General features: G+C 39.6%; 1 protein-coding gene across 3 annotated transcripts in view; it reads left to right on the top strand.

The window, feature by feature from the left end:
• Positions 1-21,399, top strand: part of GNAL (G protein subunit alpha L) — a 195,700-nt gene that overhangs the window by 64,293 nt on the left and 110,008 nt on the right. Inside the window, exons 1-4 of one of the 3 annotated variants that reach the window (XM_069778949.1) lie at positions 8,740-9,453; positions 9,797-9,869; positions 10,723-10,777; positions 10,961-11,080. In XM_069778949.1, the coding sequence (XP_069635050.1) occupies positions 9,315-9,453; positions 9,797-9,869; positions 10,723-10,777; positions 10,961-11,080 (387 nt within the window). In that variant the 5' untranslated portion in view covers positions 8,740-9,314. Of the gene's footprint in view, positions 1-8,739; positions 9,454-9,566; positions 9,704-9,796; positions 9,870-10,722; positions 10,778-10,960; positions 11,081-21,399 lie in introns of those variants that run through there. The other 2 variants (XM_069778950.1, XM_069778948.1) reach the window with 2 other exon arrangements.

Raw genomic sequence — 21,399 nt, 5'->3', positions numbered from 1 at the left:
ATTTACACGTGGCTCATTGCATCTCAAGACAGAAATATTAAATTAGGTGAAACGGTTCGGACTGTATTATATTAAATACTTTTCTCTCTCTGGTCATGGGAAAGCTCTCTTGTACTTCTCTGTGAAGCAACAGTATGACTTTGATTTCTGTCAGGCAAAACCCATGGCCCTGACCTGTGGTTCTGGAGAAAACATTGTCCCCCATGGCCCTTGCAGTGTGCTTGCTGTGGTAGGAAGCTGCAGCCCTTGTGGCCCAGGGTGACAAGGCAGGCCACAGCGTGCTATGTGCCTCGCCTGGTCATTACAGGCAACCACGGGAATCCTTGGTCTGATAAATCCCACTCCTCCTACTCTCCTTCTCTGATACCAGCTCCCCTTTCTTTTACCATCTTCACCCCTCTTCTCTGTCCCTCTGCTGGCTTGTGATCATTACTCTTGAATGGAGGTGACAAATGTTGATCATGCTTTCCATGAATTCCTATGAGTAAAATGTTAATACTTTTTTCTCTCTATGAAGAATACCTTATTTGATATGTTGTTCTGGACCTCCTTTTTAAGGGGGGGTGGGGTGTCCTTTTGTTTTGCTTTGTTTTGTTTTCGTGGTTGCTCTTGACAGCTCATGGTCATTCTGAGGGGAAATATATCCAGAAATTAAGTTTTCAAAGGGCAGGACTCTATGATGGTATATACATGCAGAGGAGCTGCATCTCAGATGTACAAGCAACTCAAGTTTGGGCATTTGCTATCTTTTTCATCATTTGTTTTTGCAGCCTCAGTAAAACTATGTAAAAATGAATGACATAGAATAAACTTCTGTCATGTATTGTGTGCCTTTTACAGATTAAATTCTTGAATCTTTCTGAACGTACAGCTGTCCATTCCCAAACATACTATAAATTGTTGTATGGACCACAAGCATTTGAATGGTACAGAGAAGGTTTAACCTAGCTTAATGTAAGTCATTTACATGTTCAGACAGAGCATCCTTGTGTGTGTTCTTCCAAGCTCTCTTCTTTGTATACAGTGTTACGCTGGTTTGTATTTCTGGTAGATGTTTTGCAGGGCTAACCTATTAATAGTTGGTTTTCCCTACATGAACAGGCAGCATCCTAAGCTGTCTAAAGGTTAAGAACAGATTTGTCAATGAAAATTTATAGCGGTTATTTTTATTTAAATCAAGTGTTCTCAATTAGTGTCCATGTAAAAGAACTATGTCAAAGAATACAATAGTCAAAATGTATCTAATGATCCTTTAGTGGCAGATTATGATCATATCTTTATTAGTGGTAGTAATTGTGGTGACAGTGTTGCTGGCAGGTTAAGCCATTTCTTACGACAGTAGCTTTTGTGCTGTTGCATCAGGATCAGAAATGCAGTTCCTGAATATTTGCATATTATGAAGAATAGGCTGCAAAGACATGGAAGCACAATCTTGTCATTGTGTTTAGTGATGTGGGTGGCAGATTGCTATATCTGATTCTGAGCAGGAAGAGCTCGCATATGGGTAGCTTTAAAGGCCTTTAAATGTTTTAGGATTGGTAAACAAATTGGTTGGCTAGGTGAGTGTCATTTTAAGTTGTTAAATACTCCAAGCAGCTATAAGCTTTTTAAAACCCTCTCAATGTTTTAAAATGTATAGTGCAGTGTCTGAACAGCTGCATTTAGCTGAGGTGGCTGGATTAGACCACTTTTGCATTTGTATTATAGCTAACCTCAGACACTGCTGTGATAGTTCCGCACAGCATTGCACTACATCATTTGGACATTAGCTAAGGTTTGAAATTTCAAGGAGGTTGCAAGGCATTAAGCTAGAATGGTTCTTAAAAAAAAAGAAAACCAAAACCAAACCAAATGTTTCTATAATCATGCAGATTGGTATGGAAACATGACACCATTGTTGATCTAGCTGAAACTTTAAACCCAGAGAAAATGTTGCCTTATTTTAGGAAGTTTTCTCACATTATGCATTTTTTATTTTAAAAACAAAACTTTTTCTTTCCCAAAGTATGTGAGAAAATACAGATTCCTTACTAACTTATTATTTTTAAGTGACTTGTTCCAAAATGTCTGCAAGTTCTCTGGACTTTTCAACCTTTCCCTGTTCTTCATGCACACACCAATGTTTTTATCACCTTTCATCCCAAGTGAAATGATCCTGTGAGATTTCATCCATACTCTTGATCCTTAGGATAAATTAAACAAATATTTGCTCCAAAGAATCTAACCCATGTTATACAAACAGCCCAGTGGGTGCTGGAAAAAAACTTTTGCTTTTTAGTAAAAATAGGATCAGTATAATCATATAGGTTTGAATTTCATTAACTCATTCTATAAAGGTTCCGTTGGAATAGCATTGTAATTTTGAGATGAGCAGGGAATAGAATAAGCGAATAAGAGAATAGAAGAAAAAGAGGATAGGGTAAGCAGACTTACTTCCCAGGAAATGGTCACACTATGTTTACAACTGTTTTTCCCCTCTCCCACATAGGTATGCAGATGGAATAGTCATCTATACAAGTAATGTATCTGCTTAGTCATATCTACTATTTTATCTGTCCAGAGAAATAAATAAATGCATGTCCAGACTCATGCAGTCAAGTAAAATCTGTATTTATGTAATAAATATTATTGGTATAGATCAGGGTGCAAGTTAGAGGCTACACACATCTTGGCAACATTATTTCCTGAAGCAAATTTGTACTGATGACTCTTGTGTATAGTTATACATTGGGATCCTTAAACAGGGTTAGGAAACAGACTTACTTGCTATGAATTTAGCGGTGCTTCTGGGTATTGGAATTGCATTAATATGTACTCACTGACTGCAGTTATAGAATTCCTTGATTCATGTTAAGGTAGTTGTATGCAAGGATCATGTTTATTTGTAAAAAATTTCTGTTGAGGGACACCATTGACCATTACTGCAGACACTCAGAAGAATTAGAGCATAATTTTGAGTTAGAATGCCAGTAAATTAACTGTGTCGACACTTCCTTTGTTTGAAAATCAGCCATTTGCTGGGATAGCTAAAAATTAATTTCTCAAGCAGAGGAGTTAACAGTGAAAAAACTAAAGAGTATCTCGACATTTATGTCAAGACAGGTGATACAAGCATAAGTAAATCACGGAGCGGGTGTGTTTGTGGTGAATGTAGAGACAATCTAGCTTAGCAGAATGTTCTTTAATGAATAGGGGTAGAAGCAGGCATGCTGTGACTGCAAGTGTTTTGCTGAGGTGTGTGCCTCCAAGTTAAAGGTGAGGTTAAGGCATATCTCACATACATTCGGTGTCTCAAGTGTTTTTTTTCCCCAGTTTTTCACTCCTGTCCAATAGGGAGATCCTGATAGTCAACCTGAGCATTTACTATTAAATGCAAAATTCTATGACATACAAAACCCTTTATAAACTGCAGATAAATGATTTGGCTTTGCTGTTACAGCTGTGCAAGGTGTTGGTCAGCATGTTGCAGAGACTCCAGGACATGTCTCCTATATAGATTTTTTTTTCCCCCTATTTTTTCAAGTAGCAACTCCATCTCTAATTCTAGTTGACTTCTTTATTTACTAATGAATTAACTTCTAAATTAGGGTGATATTAGCATGTTTTGCCTGGCTTTGTTTAAATCTGTTTAATCTCGAGGACTCTGCTAAACAACTGATTAGAACTAATTTTCAGTTGCCTTAAAATGTGAATGTATTACTTTGTTTATTCAATTTAAGAGGGTGGGGCAGGGGGGGTGTCCTTGGAGTGCCCAGCCAAGTGAAACTCGCCATAAATTGGGATACTGTCAGAAAAGTGCCTCCTCTTTTGGTAACAGTACAACAAATCCCATATCAGAGTCTCGCAAATTCATCAAATGAGAGGTTATCCTTTGGCTTATTGCAAAAGCATCCATGTCGCTTTCTTTAACAGTGTTGTTTGATTGTAAGAATATTTAAACCACTCGAGGTTACTTAATCTTTTCAATGTTATTAGGACCTTGCTGGATTTGTGTTAGTTTCAATCAGCGACTTCTGCCTCTGGTACTGACAGATGGACATGTGTGCAGTGCTGCCATGCAAGTCTTTTTTCACAGAAAGGGATTTCTAGTCGGGAAAGACAAGTATAATAAACACGTGAATTATCTTACCAATAAGGATCTAAATGGAAACCCCAAGCTGATGGGGATGGCCAGAGCAGAAATCCCCCTTTCCCACTGCTTCCTTGTGGGACATGGATGAAGAATAACTACCCTGAATGAAAGAGGATTGTCCTTTAACACAATCATACTGCAAATCTGCTTTTCACCTGATGGTTCTCTGCGCAGGCTTCCCAGGAGCATCTGGCTCTTTGGAGCTAATTCTCCCCTTCACAAATGCTTTCTCAGGGCAAAAGGCTATCGTTGTCACTTCTGTGGGCTGCTGCCTGCAGTTTTTTCTCTGGACAATTTTTCTCTTCAGACCCTATTACCTTTAGTCCATGGTTTTCTACCACATCACTTCACCTGCTTTCTCCCTTGCGCCGTTTCCCTGTGCCTCATGGAGACAGGGCAGGTTGTGGTTTGGGGGAGAGGAGCAGGTGAGGGTAAGTTGGTTTGTCAGGTGAGTTACATGGTGACAGCTGCCAAGTAAAGTAGTATGGCATGGGAATGGGGTCAGCAAAGTGGGTCAGGGAGCCGGGGAACTACTCAGAGCATTGCCGTGCCCCTCAGCGTTGCCTGATGCTCTCCTGCATCAGTGTGTTTGTCCTTAATCCACAGACATGAAGCCGATTCGGGCTCAGGTCTGCAGTCGCTGTGGAAATGCATACCTCACCTTCTCTGGCATCTCTCCCATCCCACTTCTTAAAACAGAAGAGCTCCTCTCGGAATTCTTTTCATGACTTTTTTGAGGTTGTGGGTTTAAACAAAAGGATAAAGGTTAGATTTTTTTATCATGACATTCACTTCTCTGCAAAGCATGTGCTGTGTATTTTCTAGACCCTTAGTCAGTATTTTTAATACAGTCAAAGTTGTAATTTTTTTTTTGTTCCTGGTTCATGTATCTTATAAAAATCCACATGTAGTGTTCCAGGGAGCGTGTACTTTTGTGTTAATATTTGACATCTGCAGGGAGACAAACTTACTAAGAATTTATTACCAGAGAGAAAGAATTCTTTTTCTTGAATATCTATGCAAGAACCGATTTATTTTTCTCTTTTCAGACCACGGTTTGACGATGAGGTGGAATGAAAAACACAGGTACTAGCGAGTTGCATATCCTGATGTGCAGTGATGGGCTACGTGAAAAAGAGAGGTCAGTGAGGAGAAGCAGGTCAGTTCACCACGGTGTTACCCACCTAGTGCAGTGCCTGTACTTGAGGATGGTGACAGCAGAGAGTTCAGAGACCCCTGTGAAAGCTGAGGCAGGAAGAGCAGCAAGCAGGAAGAATCTCTTTTCTAGTTGCTTAGCTCCCCCCTAAGCTTTTGTTTACATCCATCTTTCTATTTGCTCTTTTTTTTGAGAGAGAAACAGAACCAAAGCCACAATAGAGGCTGTGTAAAGAGAAGTTGGTCTGCAAAGGATCTGCAGGGTTTCTGTAGAGAAACTTCTTCCACCTCTACGTAACATTTGCAAGAAAAATCTCTGCATCAGTTGTGCTCTGGACTAGAGGGGCAAGGAGTAACCTGGTCTCTTGACCCCTGCATCTGTAGGAGCTCCCCATTAATTCTCACTGGGTCTTTGTCCCTCTTAAGCCCAAACAGAATGGTCATGAGAAACAAGACTGTGACTTTGGGGCAGGGATGGCCACCCAGTATGGCTGTTTCCTTGAACTTAGCTTCAGCTGGGTTGTCAATTCTCTTCCATTCAAGAATGCAAACATGGCCTCACCCAAGCAACTTGTGTTCCGCAACATTCAGCTCGAGGCTCACAAACAGTGCAACCTGAGGTGTGAACTGAAAAAGGAAAGCAGGAAATAAAGATGTCTCCATTTACTTCCAGGAGGGCTTATGGTGTACTGCCTGATTTCACAATGGGACAACACCAAGTTTAAGCACGAAGCAGAAGATGATGAATCTTATTTTTGCACACACATACCAAGTCAGTGTCTATTTATATATATGTGCATATATAAATATATGTATGTATACATAAGTTGCCTGATCTGATGGGGCAGAAGCAATGTGAAATACCTCATTTTCAGGAGGACCAGGAACTTGAGGAAGATGCCAAGTTGGTTGCCTGGGAAGAACAGGAAGAATATCTTTTCCCTTGCCCAGGATTTTGTTTTTATTCACATGTATGATTTGTACTAGAAGCTGGTTTGGTAAAGCAGCATTGCTGAAACCTTTTATAGAGGCAGGTATTTGGATTATGCTCACAGTTTAGGTTTATCTGTGTGCACAGGAGACATATGTTCATGTGATAGCTGTGATTTCTCTCTGGAAGAAAAAATATTGTTGTGTCCAAAGGAGGTGAAAGCTTTTCTTGTGTTTATATGCTTCTAGGATTTTATAGTTTCGAATGTGTTGGGATAAGTGCTGTATTTGGGAAAAGCAAAGGGAGGGTTGGGAATATAATTACAGCCAAAAGTTCTTTCTGGGCACAGGTTGCTTGCGCGTGTCATTCTTGAACTGTGTGATCTTTTCTCAGGAGGAAGAGACCCGAAAGGGTCATGGGGTTTTTCAAGGGGGAGAGAGGAAATGAGGAACACTTTCCCTCTTTTGGAGAAAGGTAAAAGCAGGATATACCAGGATCCTGTCAAATCCTATTTATTGGCACTGAGCCTTTTCAAAGCTGGGAACAATCTGCACCAAAAATCCCAACGTTAGTACATGCAGGAAGAAAACTGCTGAGTAGAGGAGGGGAAGAAACAAGGCAGATTTAGCTCGTAGGACCGACTGACACTAGCCAGATTTGGGACCTAGGTCCCAAACTGAGGTATTTACACAGGAAATAAATATGGCTACGCAAATCTTGTGCATCGTAAGTTACAGCTTCTGACACTGAAGAACTATGAAAATCCATACCCAGTTAGTGATTTCTAGTCAAGCCTGTTCCATTTTGAGCCCTCATAGGGCTGCTGCAGAGAGCAAATGTGACTGCTCTTTACAAAAGCCATTCACCACATATCCTGTGCCTGACAGCCTCTAAAACCAGCAGTCACCCTGAATTGTGCTTCCAAACCTACCTTTATCTCAGGCAGTTTTTGCCCCTCCAGACAGGAAAATGTCAATAGGAAAAAAGCAGTCTGTCCTAAAAAATATGGTTCAGTAATGCTTGAAAATGCATATTTCAGCCTGGCAGAGCCTTTCAATTTTTATCTGTAGTGTATCTGCTGCCCACCCCGCCACACACCCCTGCCTATGTAAGAAGGAAAACAGCTTCCAGAGTCTAGATCAAGCAGTACCATAAAAACATGTTATCTGGCACTTCCATTCAGTAGTCTCCTGAAAACCCCATGTACCCAACCACAGGAGGAGCCGTACCCTTCCTTTTCTGGATCCTGCCCTTTTCACCTTCCCATGGTGTGCACTCAAAGTAGACAGTACCAGTTCCTCTTCTTCAATCCAGCCCTTCCCACCTGAGTGAGAGAGCAATTGAAAAAAACCTAAATCCTTCTGCCTGTAAAATCTAGTTTCTTTTTGTCATGTGCATCTCAAGACTTTTTAGGTAAAAATTATACTTTTTTTGACTGAAGTTGATGGCCATCTCTTTGATTTTAGTCAGGACCAGGATTTCGCACACGTACGTAGCTATCAAAATACTAATTTTTCAATAATCCGTCTTTGAAAGTCTGGGGGAATAATAATATTTGGAGATAAAGGCTGAAAATATTTTGGGACTTCACAGGTGTCGTGTCCATCCTTCTTTTAGTGCTCTTGTGCCTCGGAATCGGGGATCATATTTGAGTAGCGCGGGTGGTTTCTACGCAGTGGAAGTTTAGGAAGAGCCAGATGCTGTGTACTGCAGCTTTTGCGCCGAGATGCCGGCGTGCAAGGCGAGACATTTGGAGCAAGAAGGAATACTTACGCTGTTGTCTAGCTTGATGTTTCATTTCAGGACCTAAAATGGAGGTGAATGAGTGAACAAAGATGCGGTTTCTTGTCAAGGTTTGTGGTGGTGGTATTAGCATGTTTGTTACTGTCTTCCGATTAAACATTATTGTGGGCTGTTGGGACAGCTTCATTTTCTCGTTCAGCTGGTGTAGTGGGGAATATTCCCAGGAAAAAAACCCGCCCGCGTGCTGCCGTGACGACTTGTGGAAAGGGGCGCTTTGTTTATTAGTAAGTCGACGCACGGTGTTCGTGCATACGTGTGCATTTTACACAGGTGTGTAGGTACGTACGTAGGTGTGTGGGACGGTGGGCAGCGTGCCCTCGCGGCAGGCTCGGCTGCTCTCCCGCCCCGCTGGCAGGGGCAGGCTCCCTGCTCTTTCTCCCGGAGGTCAGTCAGGATGGCAGCCATCACCTGTGGCAGCCTGGCGTTTCCGACCCGGCAGCGCCAAACCTTGCTCTGGTAGCAGCCAGCCTCTTCCAGTACCGCCGAGGAATGCGGGGAAAGATCGGGAACACCGCGCTCCCGCCCCCCCCCCCACAACCCCCCCGCGCCCCGCAATCCCCTTGCCCCGCCGCAAGGCCGCAGGCCAGGGGGGCGGTGGCCGGGCCCGGAGGCCGCAGGTCCCGCCGAGGCGATGCCAGATCCAGGTTTTCGCGGCAGCAGCGCTGCCGGGGCGCGAGGGCCGAGGCCGCCGTGCGGGGCGGCGGCGGCGGCGGGCGGGGCGGCGGCGGGAGGCGCGGGCCCCGCGGAGCCGCCTGGCCGCGGCCCCGCAGGATCCAGGTAGATCGGTCCAGCTTTTACCTTTCTCCTTCGGCTTCCCTGCGCCTGGGGCTGGCGGCCGGGCTGTTTCCCGGTCTCGCAGAGAGAGGCAGTGCTGAGTTCGGAAGACAAAAATAGAACCTTTACAGAGAAATATAGGGATTGTGTGCGCGGTGGGGAGGGAGAGAGGCGAGCGGCACCCGGCTGGTTTCCAGGAGGAGCCCTTCTCTCCCTCGTTGCATGTTCGGCATTTCTGCAGGGATTCCTGCCCCCCTCCCCGCCGGGGCAGGGTTACCTCTGCCGCCCGCTCTCCGCATCTCCTCGGGGGAGCAAGCCAGCCAGCTCCGCTGCGAGCACAAGGCGGCTAGAGACCATTTTCTGTGAGCGAGCCGGGGGGGGAAGAAGAGGAGAGGAGCCGTCGCAGGGACGCACCGATATAAAGACTCGTCTTCTGCCTCCCCCCCCGCCCCCGTCCTCCCCCTTGTAAATACTAAATCTGTAAAGGCAGCGTTTTGACATCCATCCTAAGCAGCGGCTATGGGGTGTTTGGGCAACAGCAAAACGGAGGATCAGCGTATCGATGAGAAAGCGCAGCGAGAAGCCAACAAAAAAATAGAGAAGCAGTTGCAGAAAGAGAGGCTGGCATATAAAGCGACGCACCGCTTGCTCCTGCTGGGTAAGGAGGAAGGGGGCAGATGGCGGGGGGGGAGCCGGGGGGGGCGCCGGGGAGCGGAGGGGGCATCGGCCCCGTCCCGGCCGGGCGGCCGCGGAGAGGGGAGAGAGGAGAGGAGAGGAGAAGGCAAGGCGGTGCGCGCCGTAGGCAGGAGGCAGGCTGGCTGTCGGATGGAGCAGTAACGCCAGGCGCCCGCCGCTCGAGCTCGGCGCCCCGGCCGCGGGGATGCACGCGCAGAGAAACGCTGCCGGAGGTGGGAGATGCTGCCGTGTCCCAAAAAAGCACCCCGAACCCCCAGCCTGAACCGTGTGTCACAATGTTCTCCCTCTCCTTCTTTCTCTTTTAGGGGCTGGTGAGTCAGGAAAAAGCACTATTGTGAAACAAATGCGAATCCTACATGTCAATGGATTTAATTCAGAGTAAGAATTATTGACGCTTCGTGACTTATTTTTTCCTTAAACGTTGGAAACAGGTTAACGCAGAGTAGGCTAGGCGGTTTCTCCTCTCGTCCCCTGTGTGTTGGTGGCTTGACACTGCGTTTGGGGGGAGGGAGGGGAGGAAGGGGAGCGAGAATAAGGAAATTACTGCTATTGTATATTTGCATTTTCTCCTTCTGGCCCCCGTACTGTATTTTACACTGTTGCTACTGCAGCGCTTGACAGGCCCCTGTGTAGCAACAACATGGCGACTACTTTTTACATAGAAGCGAATAACCAAATATCGCATCTGTCTGTAATACAAAAATACATGTCAAAGTCATATTCAGGATGACAATGCCTGCTGTTCTTCCGGTATTGGGGTTAGTGTAAAACTGAAACTAATTTTGCACGTTTGTGAGAAATGATTCTGTTTTCTGAGGCTACATCATTTTCTCTCTGAAAAACTCTCAGAAATTATTATTATTATTAATCCATAGCATTAATTTTAGATATCTGTTGGCCTTCAACTACGTGTTGTTAATTTAGAGGATGTTTACAGCATGCTGTAGAAATGAAAGAATGACTGCCAGTTCCATCAGGGCAGGCTTTGCAGATGTGGCTATGATTGTCTGATTTAAAAAAAAATACCAGGGGTGAATGTGCATTGCTCTTCATACCACGCAAGAAAAGAGCTAAGGGGAAAAATACATTTCTCTTGCTGTTCTTTTCAGTTAGTATGTTGTAATGATTGAAGAGCAGATAAACAAGCGATCAGTGAAAAAAAAAAAAAGTAAATGCAACTGACTGCTTTGGAAGAAAAAATCAAAGTGTTAATATTTCTGTTTTAATGCAGAGAAAAGAAACAGAAAATACTGGATATTCGGAAAAATGTTAAAGATGCGATTGTGGTAAGAACACGCTTTATACTGTTCTTAAATGCTTGGGTGTACTGGAAATTATAAGGATTGTGCTCTCCAAGATTGTGCTGAGAGAAATCCCATTTTGCTGATCAGATTGGATTATCTTCTATTGATCCTGTATCCTGGATTTATCCAGATTAATGTGTTTGTTTTTGTTTTATCCAATTCTAGACTATAGTTTCAGCTATGAGCACTTTAATACCCCCAGTTCCATTGGCCAACCCAGAAAACCAATTTCGAATGGACTACATCAAGAGTATAGCTCCTCTTTCTGACTTTGACTATACACAGGTAAGAATAGAAACCACTGATTTATTCTGCTTCAAGGGGGAACGTGTTGCTTCACTGTGATTTGCTGAAACATTGGGGTTTTTACTTTTTGGAAGAAGGTGATGGGAAGACCTTATGTCAGCATTACCACTGGGTTAACTTTTCTTACAAGGTTGTGGTGGTTGCACCTGTTTTAGGGGTGCAAGGTTTTGTTGTTACTGAATTATTTGCTGTTGTTTGTAAATGCTGTTTCTGCATTTAGTTCTTTTCAGAATTTCTGATGTAATTATACATATTGACACATCAAATAAGACTTTGTTGAAAGCTGGTTTCCTACGTGGAATTAGATGCAGGATGTCAGTCTGAGGAGTTACAGTCTACCTATGGAAAAGGATATGAAAGGAAGTAAAAGGATAGAGTGGCCCCAGTGGTGTTTTCCATACATACTGCATTTCAGAGTCGCATAAATGGTGGTCAAGTAAGATGGTTTGCTTCCTTACATATTTATTGTAGTTGGCACGAGCAGTGGCTTACTTGTATGTAAATGTTGCCGTCTTTTGATAGAGAATCATTAGAAAATGAAGGATTTCTGTGTCGGGGCGACTCTTGTAGACAAATGAGAGATACCTTTCAGATTGGCTTGAGTAGGCATCTTATGTTTGATTATTTTTATCTTTTTATGTTATTATTTATAGGAACATGCACAGAATGTTTTATATTTTATGCATGACATGAAAGCAAGTGCATAGACATTCTGAATATTATAAGGAATTTTATTTTTGCAGTAGCACAATTTTTAATTTGCCTTAAAATGATATTGAGAGCAATTTGTTATGGATACAGTAAGGACTAAAAAAAATCTTCATTCATTGGCTAAATGATTGTGAGTTGTGCTATCAATATTACTAAAGAAGCCAATTACAATAGACTGTCTTTCGGTTATTATAGCTTCAGGGTGGGAGGGGGAGAAGGGCAAGAGTCCTTTCTTTATTATATGACTCATATTCTCTGGTGTGTGGTTTTGCATCTGGTTAACCTACCACTTTGAAGGTTCAAGATAAAGAAAAAATATCAGACATCTTGTACAGTTAGAATTTAATACATAATGCAGATGTTAAGAAAACGACTGCAAGGTACACCCACATCTATTGCATAATTGCTCAGTTGGTAGATGTAAGTTAGTGAAAATGAGAAACTTTCTAGAAATGGAATGCGAGTTTGACTGAAATATTTGTCTTATGCAGGTATTGCAGTTCTGAGGCATTTGTGGCTCATTTTATGTGGGGTGGTTTTTGCTTGAGTTTTGGGTACATGTTTGGGTAAAATAAATGGTGGCATGTATCCTTTGCAATTCTCTCTACTACATCTGGTCTTTTGAGTTTCTGGGATAAAAGAAAACTAAAGTGGACTTTTCATAGGGCTGGAGATGTTTTTTATTTTCATTTTATTGTTTACAAAATTTCTCCTTTTTCACAGAAGCTAACTATATCTGGTCAGATTTGACGCACTTTGATATTTTATAGAGGGGAAAACTTACTCTTCTTGGAGGGGAGAAGAATAGGACCCAGTGGACTGTGAAACAAGTAATAATTCATTTGAAATCTCGATTCAAAGTCTATTTTGGTTTAAAATAGTAAGAAAAAAAACCCTCTGGTTTTTAATTAAGTAGGATTTCTGAAAATACCATCACATTTTTTGAATTAGTATCAAATAATACTCCTAATCTTAAAAAAAAAAAAAAAGAGTTGTTTTAACCTTAAAAAAAGAAAAAAAATCTAGTAGTGCTGGTTTAGAAGCAAATGTATTTTATGTGTCACTTTCATCTTTTCCCTCTTGTTTTCTTTGCTCAATTCATAGGTTTAATATTTGTAAAATACATAGTCTGGCTAGAAGGATTGGGGGTTTGGTTTTTTTTTTAATTTATTTTTGTTGGTTTAGTATGTTATTTCTCTCCAGGAAGATGTGTGAGCAAGACAGATGGGGGGGGGGGGTGAGGAAAGTGCTATTGTGCTTCAGGGCTTGATTCTACTCCAGTTTAAGTCAATGATAACTTAAAGTGAAATTATGTTTCCAGCTTAAATAACTTTTGACCCATTTAGTATTTTTGGATATGGACAAATATAAAAATAAATACTTGGATAGTAATCAGTTTTGCATCCTTTGCTAAGCATTACTGATTCTCTAATGAATAGCTGGTGTATGGAATAAGGCCTTCTGAGCCAGAGAAACCAATGCAGTATTTGGTAGTAGACATTCAGGACTTGCGGTTCTATAATCCATACTTAAAAACAGTTGTAAAGGAAAAAATGCAGACTTAGGCAGCGTTTAGGTGTTGCCTCTGGGGTAAATTCTAGCACATTCTAAAATGTGACAAAGGTTACCCTTCTTCATTTGAATGAGGGAAGAGACAATTTTAGGGTTTGTAACAGTATGGATGGTAATGAGCTGTGAAAGTTATAGCCCTTAGTGTTGCAATATGAATTTACAGATGTGTTAGTTTTTGGATTATGTTAGCCATGTAATCTTTGTCATAAAAATTGATGTATTTTAGTTGAAGATGCATTTCAAATACATTGCATGTAAAATGTGGGAAAACGACTGCACTGTAGCGTGAGTCTTTAAAGAAAGATCCCTGATGAAATGCAAAAACTTCACTGATGGCACAACATGACCAATACTCATGAGGCGCTAATTTAAATATATTTGTGACATTGGGTATGCTTGGATATGCATTCTTAAATTGCATACAAATTAACTAATATGCATTTAATTGTGAAAATTGTCCTTTAAAATAGGTGGATTTGAAAATACTGGTTTGTTGGGTTTTTTTGTGGGTGGAATCATACTCTTAATTGCAATTTATGACTGAAATTCCAAGAATTTGAGTAAGGGTGGGATTCACATTTAGATTCAGAGATGTATTTGGGGGTTTTGTTTGGCTGGTTTTTTAATTACAAAGTTCTGTACAAAATGTAAGCAGAACATCTTACTTAATAGTGATACAAATTTTATTTTCTCTTTACAGCCTTTTAACATTCCTTTAAGAGTCTGTGGAGTGCCCCCCCAATAGTTTCACTTACTTTTAAAAAATTATTCTTTAATTTGGTTTAGTTATGCTACTCTGATTATTTATCTAGTTGATATAAAACAAAATCAAAGGTTTCCTGATTTCTTTTATAATTTTTATGTTGTCTTCCATTACTTTTGTTAAGACTGTACCATTTTTACAAAAAATTTCCTGAGTGACTGATGCAGTCTAATTCTATAAATCATAAGGGTTAAGGCTAGAGTGTTTACAAAGTTAATAAATATGAATAAGGCAAGTGTCCACTGTGGTTTCTTGCTTGAAAATGTGAAAGGAATCAAGATAAATTTTCATCTGATGACTAGTTTAGGCATTATCTTAGCTCCATATTCCAGGGTGGAATCAGCAGAAGGGCTTTAAAACTGAAATGGAAGCACACGTGCTGTATCAGAAAGGATTTTTTTTTTTTTAATTATTTTTGGCAAAGTGTTGATTGATATTTGCTAAAGTTAACAGGAATTGACCTGCGCCATTTTTAATCCTTTATTGATGGGCATTTATTTTGTCCTTTGTGAATCAGAGTGAGCATATTGAGGGCATATTATGCTGTTAGCTGTGGAAAAACATGGTGCATTATGTAAGCATGTGTTTACTCAAGTTCAGTTGTCTTTATTTAAGTATTTGAATTTTGTGGGCACTATGAAGCTGCTTGGTACATAATTCCTTTATCCTTTGTTTTCCCAAAAAATGTAGTCAAATTAAGCTGCTTTTCATAATATGTTTTGGATCAAGCTCATCTGATCAGTTATCTGTAGGTATGCAGCAGGTAGTCAGTTAGCTACCACCAAACTATATAGTCAAGTGTTTGGCTATACAAACCAGTTACTAGTGAATGAGAATCATTTATAGGGAACGTGTAAACATTTCACCCAGGTTTGGGGGAGCAGGGATAGTTTTCAAAAGATTCATTTCCCTTTGCTAAGAATGTTTTAGAGAGGCGAAGTGTTTTGTTGAACCTTCATGAAACAGTGAATTGTGCAAATGTAGTCCCTTGTGTTGATTTTAGAATGTGAGTTTTAAAAATAAGCTTTAAAGCTATTCTATCAATCGGGCAAGCTCTTTAATTTAGCTCTTAAAAGTGAAATGTTAGTGTGACCACTGACAGGGAAACTACTTTAGATTAATCTGGTCTGTGGTTTGCTCTACATTTTCAGATATTGCAGTTTGAGTCCAATTTGATGACTTTGATTTTCCTCCACATTTTCTTCTTAAAAATCAGGACTTTGTATCCATAATGTAAAGACATGAGAAAGAAAGAAAGGTACTTCTGGTCAGAATTTGAAGTTACATAGACTTGCATTAGGCATTTCAAATTTTTACTAGACCTGGTATTCAAATTTGAACTTGTGTTGACGCGTGGTGATGGCTCGTTTTCACAGCGTGTGTCTCAATGTTTGAAGTAACTGGAAAGCTTGCTCAGGTGAAGTGTATTGTTGGGCTGTAGACAATCTTTATCCTGAATAAATACTTAAATAAAAGATTAAAAACATTATAAATATGGTTCATATATGGTTAAACTTGCTTGGGTTGTGCAGTTAATGCTATGACTTTAATATCCTATTTGACCACAAATCGTTTAAGTTTCCCTGTAATACGTATTTGATGTAGCCCAAAGGAGTTACAAAATAGCATCATCTTACATTTTTTGATTTTCAAATAACTTGCAATATTTCCATATTTCTCAGGAGTGTGAAAATATACAGTGTTTTACATGAAAATATCATAAAATGAAAGAGAGAATACGGTAAATATTGCCACTCAAATAGCTTCATTTGATTTTTCTTTCTATCTAGATGTTTACTTTAGGGTTTTGTTTACCGTTTTGGGTAGAGTGAACAGCCGCAAGTTTTTATAATTACCTGTCATAGTGATATTTAACATTGCTGCAGTGTCAAGCCAACACAAAGTTTAAAAATCAATTAGACTTTTAAAAATTCAGTCATTTGTGTTTTTCGTGGGCGAAGATGCACACTGGTAGTTCTTCATTTGTTATTTTCAGGAATGTGGAAAGGATCTGGAAGGCCAGATAATGATTAAATTGTATAGGTCCAACAACATTATTACTACCCTGAACTAGTGACACTTGAAAAACTGATGAAGGCGGCTGTCAGAGAAGGACAGCTGAAAATGCTGTGTATGCTAATACAGTTGTTGGCAACTCTTTAGTCTTCACGCAAAGGTTAAAACTGTCAAGAGGACTGGTATTGAAAAGTAGTGGATATTGGGGAGAAGTAGCAATTAGGTAACAGGTGACATTTCTTTGTTGTGATAGCACTTGTTTTTATGCTGTACACTAACTGTTAACTAACAGCAGATACTGAAGTTGAGCTCTTTTCATGTTAAGAGCAGATTCTGCTGATGCCCAGTGATACCTTTCCTTCCATATGAAATACCTGTTTGCATACAGCTGTAGCGTAAGCGTGTCTGGTTTTCATTAAATCGGCAAGCCAAGTCACTATAATGTTCCGATTAATCAATGTTAAAGTAGAAAATTATAAACATTTCATATGTGAGATCAAGAATATACTTCAGTGTTATATATTATTTTGTTCTTATTCTCTGTGAGCATTAAGTTTGCTGTTGACGGGTTGGCCAATCCAGTAGTGCTTTCAGAAATAACTAGTCGCTATGTTAACTAACTCTGTAGTTTCAAAAATATAAAACTAGAGCTGGGATCATATTACGAACAAGTACAGGGCAATTTGGGGGGGGGGGGGGGGGGGAGAAAAAGAAAAAACCCAAAACCCAAACCAACAAACTTCTCAAATTGATAATATATACTGGAACTGTAAAAGTATAAAATTCCACCATGATTTTCTTTAATTCCTTTACTTTAATTCTTTAATAAATACTCTGATTTTACTGAAAAGACAACTTGGGCTTAAAATTGGAGTGGTTTGTGTACAGTACAGCTCTTCTGTGAGGCTCAGGGTTTCTTGCTTAAAATACACAGTTTGTGTTTGGGGGGTGCTTGCTTTAGGATGAAGGAATTCCTTATGTTCAAGCATAAAAATGAAGTAAGGTTTTTGCTTTAGTAAAATGCTACTCCATTTAATAGAAGTGTAACAACTTATTTCTTCCTCCCCTTGTTCCAAAGTCACTGAACCACAACTGTTAACAGTTTATACCAGTGATAAGTAAATGATTAAATCTGTCCCAGGAAAGGAGCTTGGGGATCTACTTACACCCCCAACAATTAACAGTAGAAATACTGAGATTGGGAGCCATAGGAAGTCATGTGCATAATCACAAATGATCTACGGTTAACAAATATAAGATGTATTCAGAAAAAAATGAAAATAAACAGGTATTAAATTCTGTGTTTGTTTCTAGGTCTTCCTATCTCAATATTTGTAAGAACCAATTCAACTTTGAAGTATACATAAAAAGTTCACCTTTCCCACATGTATTTACCTTTTTTAGAATATATTTTTGCATAGCTGACAATGTAAAATAATGAATTTCAGTCTGAAAAGGCAATTATTTGAGAAAGTCTTATGAACAGTGCTGTTTATGAGTCAAGTGCAGTGTTGCATTCAATATTACATCATCATAGTAACACCAAATTAAATGTTTGCTATCTTATATTGTGAATCTCATTTCTCAGATAGTGGGGTGGTGTTCACACTTTATCCAGTCTGCCTTATTTATTATCACACAACACAGAGACTTTCACTGTGAAACTGGAAAGATATTACCATTTATTATGACTGCTAACTAAAATTACTTCTGTAATCTCTAAAATTGTTGATGTTTACTGATACTACTTCAAGTTTTGTACCTATGAATACAGATTAGTTGGAGTTTTTTTGAAAGTCAAGCCAGCATCTAGTCAAATACTGTAAATTAGTAATAATAAATGTCATTTTCTGTCTTTTTTTGCTAAAATTTTAGCTGAAAACTTCATATACTTCTAACACACTTTACAAGGATAAAAATATTTTTACATCTAAGTTCGGTATTTGATTCAATGGCAACAGGAAGAGTAATAACTTGAATTATCATCTTAAGTAGGAGTGACTGGTTTTCCTCATGGAACCAAAAATGTATTAGGGGATCATTTATGAGCTTTAGAATATTTTTGTTCATCAGGTATTTTTCAGCATATAACCTAATTTTAAATTAAAGAAAGGCAGAAGTGATAGGTTAAAGCCTGTACTAGTGTTATCTTTGTACTGGCCACAGGTCTGTGAAGCACACTGATCTGTTTTAAACTGTGGTTGCTTTGGGGGCGGTGCTGTTTTGTATTCCTTCGCAATCTGTGGCTGCTGTGAGTGTATCTTCCGAAAGTGATTCTGCGATGTGCAGGTGGCAGCAGTCCTTCTCCATCCCAGGTGGTAAGATTTGGAAAAACAGCTGAAGGAATAGCACTGGTCACTAGGTTAGTGCCTGACCGAAGCGTAGTAGCCTGGCCAGAATAACAAACTGATCCTGATTCCCAGTCTTCATTCAAGGAAGAAACAGGAAAGAAATTTTTGCAATTTTTAGCACTTAGGTTGAGTTGCATTGAAATCTCTACAAGATTTAAATATGAGTTAGTATGTAGTTTTTTAAGACTTAACATGCACTTAAAAACATTTGCAAGAACTTTGCTTGTTTGTTCCCTCTTGTAAACCAAACTGAATTATAATGAAAATAAATACAAATATATGCAAAGGGCAATTGCACTCTTAATGAAGACACACTGTCTAATTAGTCCAAGGCTGATGACACTTCAGACTTTTAAAAGTGGCAGTTTTCGGAGTAAAGGTAGTGAAATATTTAATTAATTGTCATCATTTATAAACTACATTAAAACAGATTTTCCATCACAGCTAGAGAAAAGGTAAACATAGCAGAGTATGTTGCACAATTGTCCTCATTATCAATTAATTCTTTTAATCTCTGAAGCCAAAGATGGCAGGTTGATGTACTGCTTTTGCCATTTTTGAGTGCTCTGTAAAAGTAATGTGTTTACTAGTCAGGGAGAATCTTTTTTCGACTTCAGTGGCCATGATCAATCATCATATGTGTTCATATTGTCACTGAAGCCAGTGGAGACCTATGGAACATAGGATATCACCTACTCAAATAATAGTAATTATTTAGAGTTTCAAAGAAGTAAGCATTCATCTGCACAACAGCAAAGAGCTGCATCCCCTTTCTTCAGCGCATGATGAGATTTTAGCTTCAGTTTCTGAAATGGTGTTGAGCATTGCCAGCTTAGACCTTTCCTTATTGTTTTTCCATCACCTCCATAGCTTCATCCATTGCTTGTACTTAATTGTCAACAGTGGATTATCTTTTTTAATGTCAATATAGTCTGTATCAACAGATGGGATATTTCGTTTGCAGAAGGTAGCAACCTGAGCTGAGGAATAGAGAACAAGCTGAACAGTGTGAACAGAAGACTGTATGTATACCTTGCATGTAATGAAGTACGTTGAAAACCAAAAAGTATTATGAACAATTTTTTTCCCATGAGTATCTAGAAGTTCTTTACGATAAATGTAAATAGGACTCTAAAGCAGGTGAAAGGCAAGAACAATGCACGTTTGCAGTTAACTGCTAATAGTTTCTGTAAAATGTTTATGGTTTTGTTCTGCCACCTATTTAATATAATTTGCTATTCTGTAGTTAAAGACATTCAGTTCAAGTGTTGTAGTCAAGTTCTAGGACCTTCTCTTTAAAAGGAGTCTGGAGGAAACGAATTTGTACAACGTGGTTTTAAGTTTATATTGTCTTTTACTTTGGAAACTCTTGCAATAATTTCTTGGAACAGAGCTACCTCTGGTTGTAAGCATGCCAGCTGTCACTTGAGGCATGCAGATTACGGTTTCTTGCTTTAAATCAGTAGATTAATTTTGGTTGGTTTAAAGTGCACTCTTGTAATTAATCTACTAGTATTTGTTTTAAAAGCCTGTGCTGGATGTTTTGAAAGGATATTTATCCTTAGGCAAGAAGAATATTGGAATTTTTCTCTGTTATGTCGACGTTAGAGATGAACTTTGCCTTTTAGATCTTTTAAAAGTAAACGTTTTCTGACACTTCTGCCAATTCATTCCATCTGAGTTTTCTTATTGCTGTCAGTAGAACTTAAACATATTTTAATGCAAATAATTATCCCACTGTTTTGAACCATGAAATTGTTTAGCAAGATAAAATAGGCTAAAGATATGCAAGCCCTCTTATCTCTGTTAATTTGGTGAATGCTTTTTGATCACGTCCACCCTCACTTCCATAGGATGTTAAGTGACAGAACTGTGCAGATCATTCTTTTCTTAACATACACCCACATACTTTCTTTCATAGGAGCTAAATAATATCAAATTTAAGAACTGTCAGGTAGGAAAACAAGAAAAGGCAAAGAACGGTTAAGTAAAATAGGGGAAAGTGTATCCTCACTTCTCTCTGTACAGATAACTAACTACCCCTTGCCTGCAGACCTACAGCTGACCACGAATAGCAGCAGGACCTGGTTGTCGGTCAGCTCCAGAGTGCCTTTGGTGCAGGCTATGTGCCTTGAGGAATTCCCAACCCCAGGCAAAAAGAAAAGGTGGAGGAGAGATGTAAATTTAAAAACTATGCAACAAATATATGGTCACTTCTATTTTGTCATTGGATAGAGGAAGAGGTCAGGTATCTCCAGTTGCTGCTGAAACCATGTCATTAATTATTAGATTACCAGCAGGTATCACAGAAGAATGAGGCTTCATGGCAGGATCTGTAGCCTTAAATGTTTGCATGAGAATATTCTTTCTGGCAGGCAGGTGTCCTGTAACTTGAACTTTAGCTTCTCCTTTCTTCTCAGGATGTCAGTGTTGCCTGTTCCTTTTGGGATGAGCAGACTTGCTTATTTAGGATAACATACTTTTAACTGAACAGTAGATCTTTTGTTTGTCCACCCCTAGAATTACCATTTCGAATTGTTGTTATCTGCTGAATTTCTGTCTCAATTTGAACAACAGCAAACTAAACAGGCTAACTGACTAACAGCAGTGTGGGTATATTATGAACCAAAAGAATAATTAGTCAGGGAATACATAAGTCAGGAATCATAATTAAAAAATAATGGTATGGATTAAAAATCACATCAGTAGAGGAAGATGGCTCTTGATGTTTCTGAGAGCCAGCCATTCGAACTGCAGAGGATTTTCACTGTATTTTGAAGAAGTAGGGATTAAATTTGGTCCTTGGGCTTCAGTTCTGTAGACCAGGTTTTGATTCTTCTCACTGATGAATGAAAGCCTGGCAAGAAGTATAATGTTCCTTAAAT

This window comes from Haliaeetus albicilla, chromosome 3 (genome assembly GCF_947461875.1).
Source record: "Haliaeetus albicilla chromosome 3, bHalAlb1.1, whole genome shotgun sequence".
Lineage (NCBI taxonomy): Eukaryota > Metazoa > Chordata > Aves > Accipitriformes > Accipitridae > Haliaeetus > Haliaeetus albicilla.
Note: the sequence above shows the minus strand (reverse complement) of the source record. Positions and strands in the feature narration are given on the sequence as shown.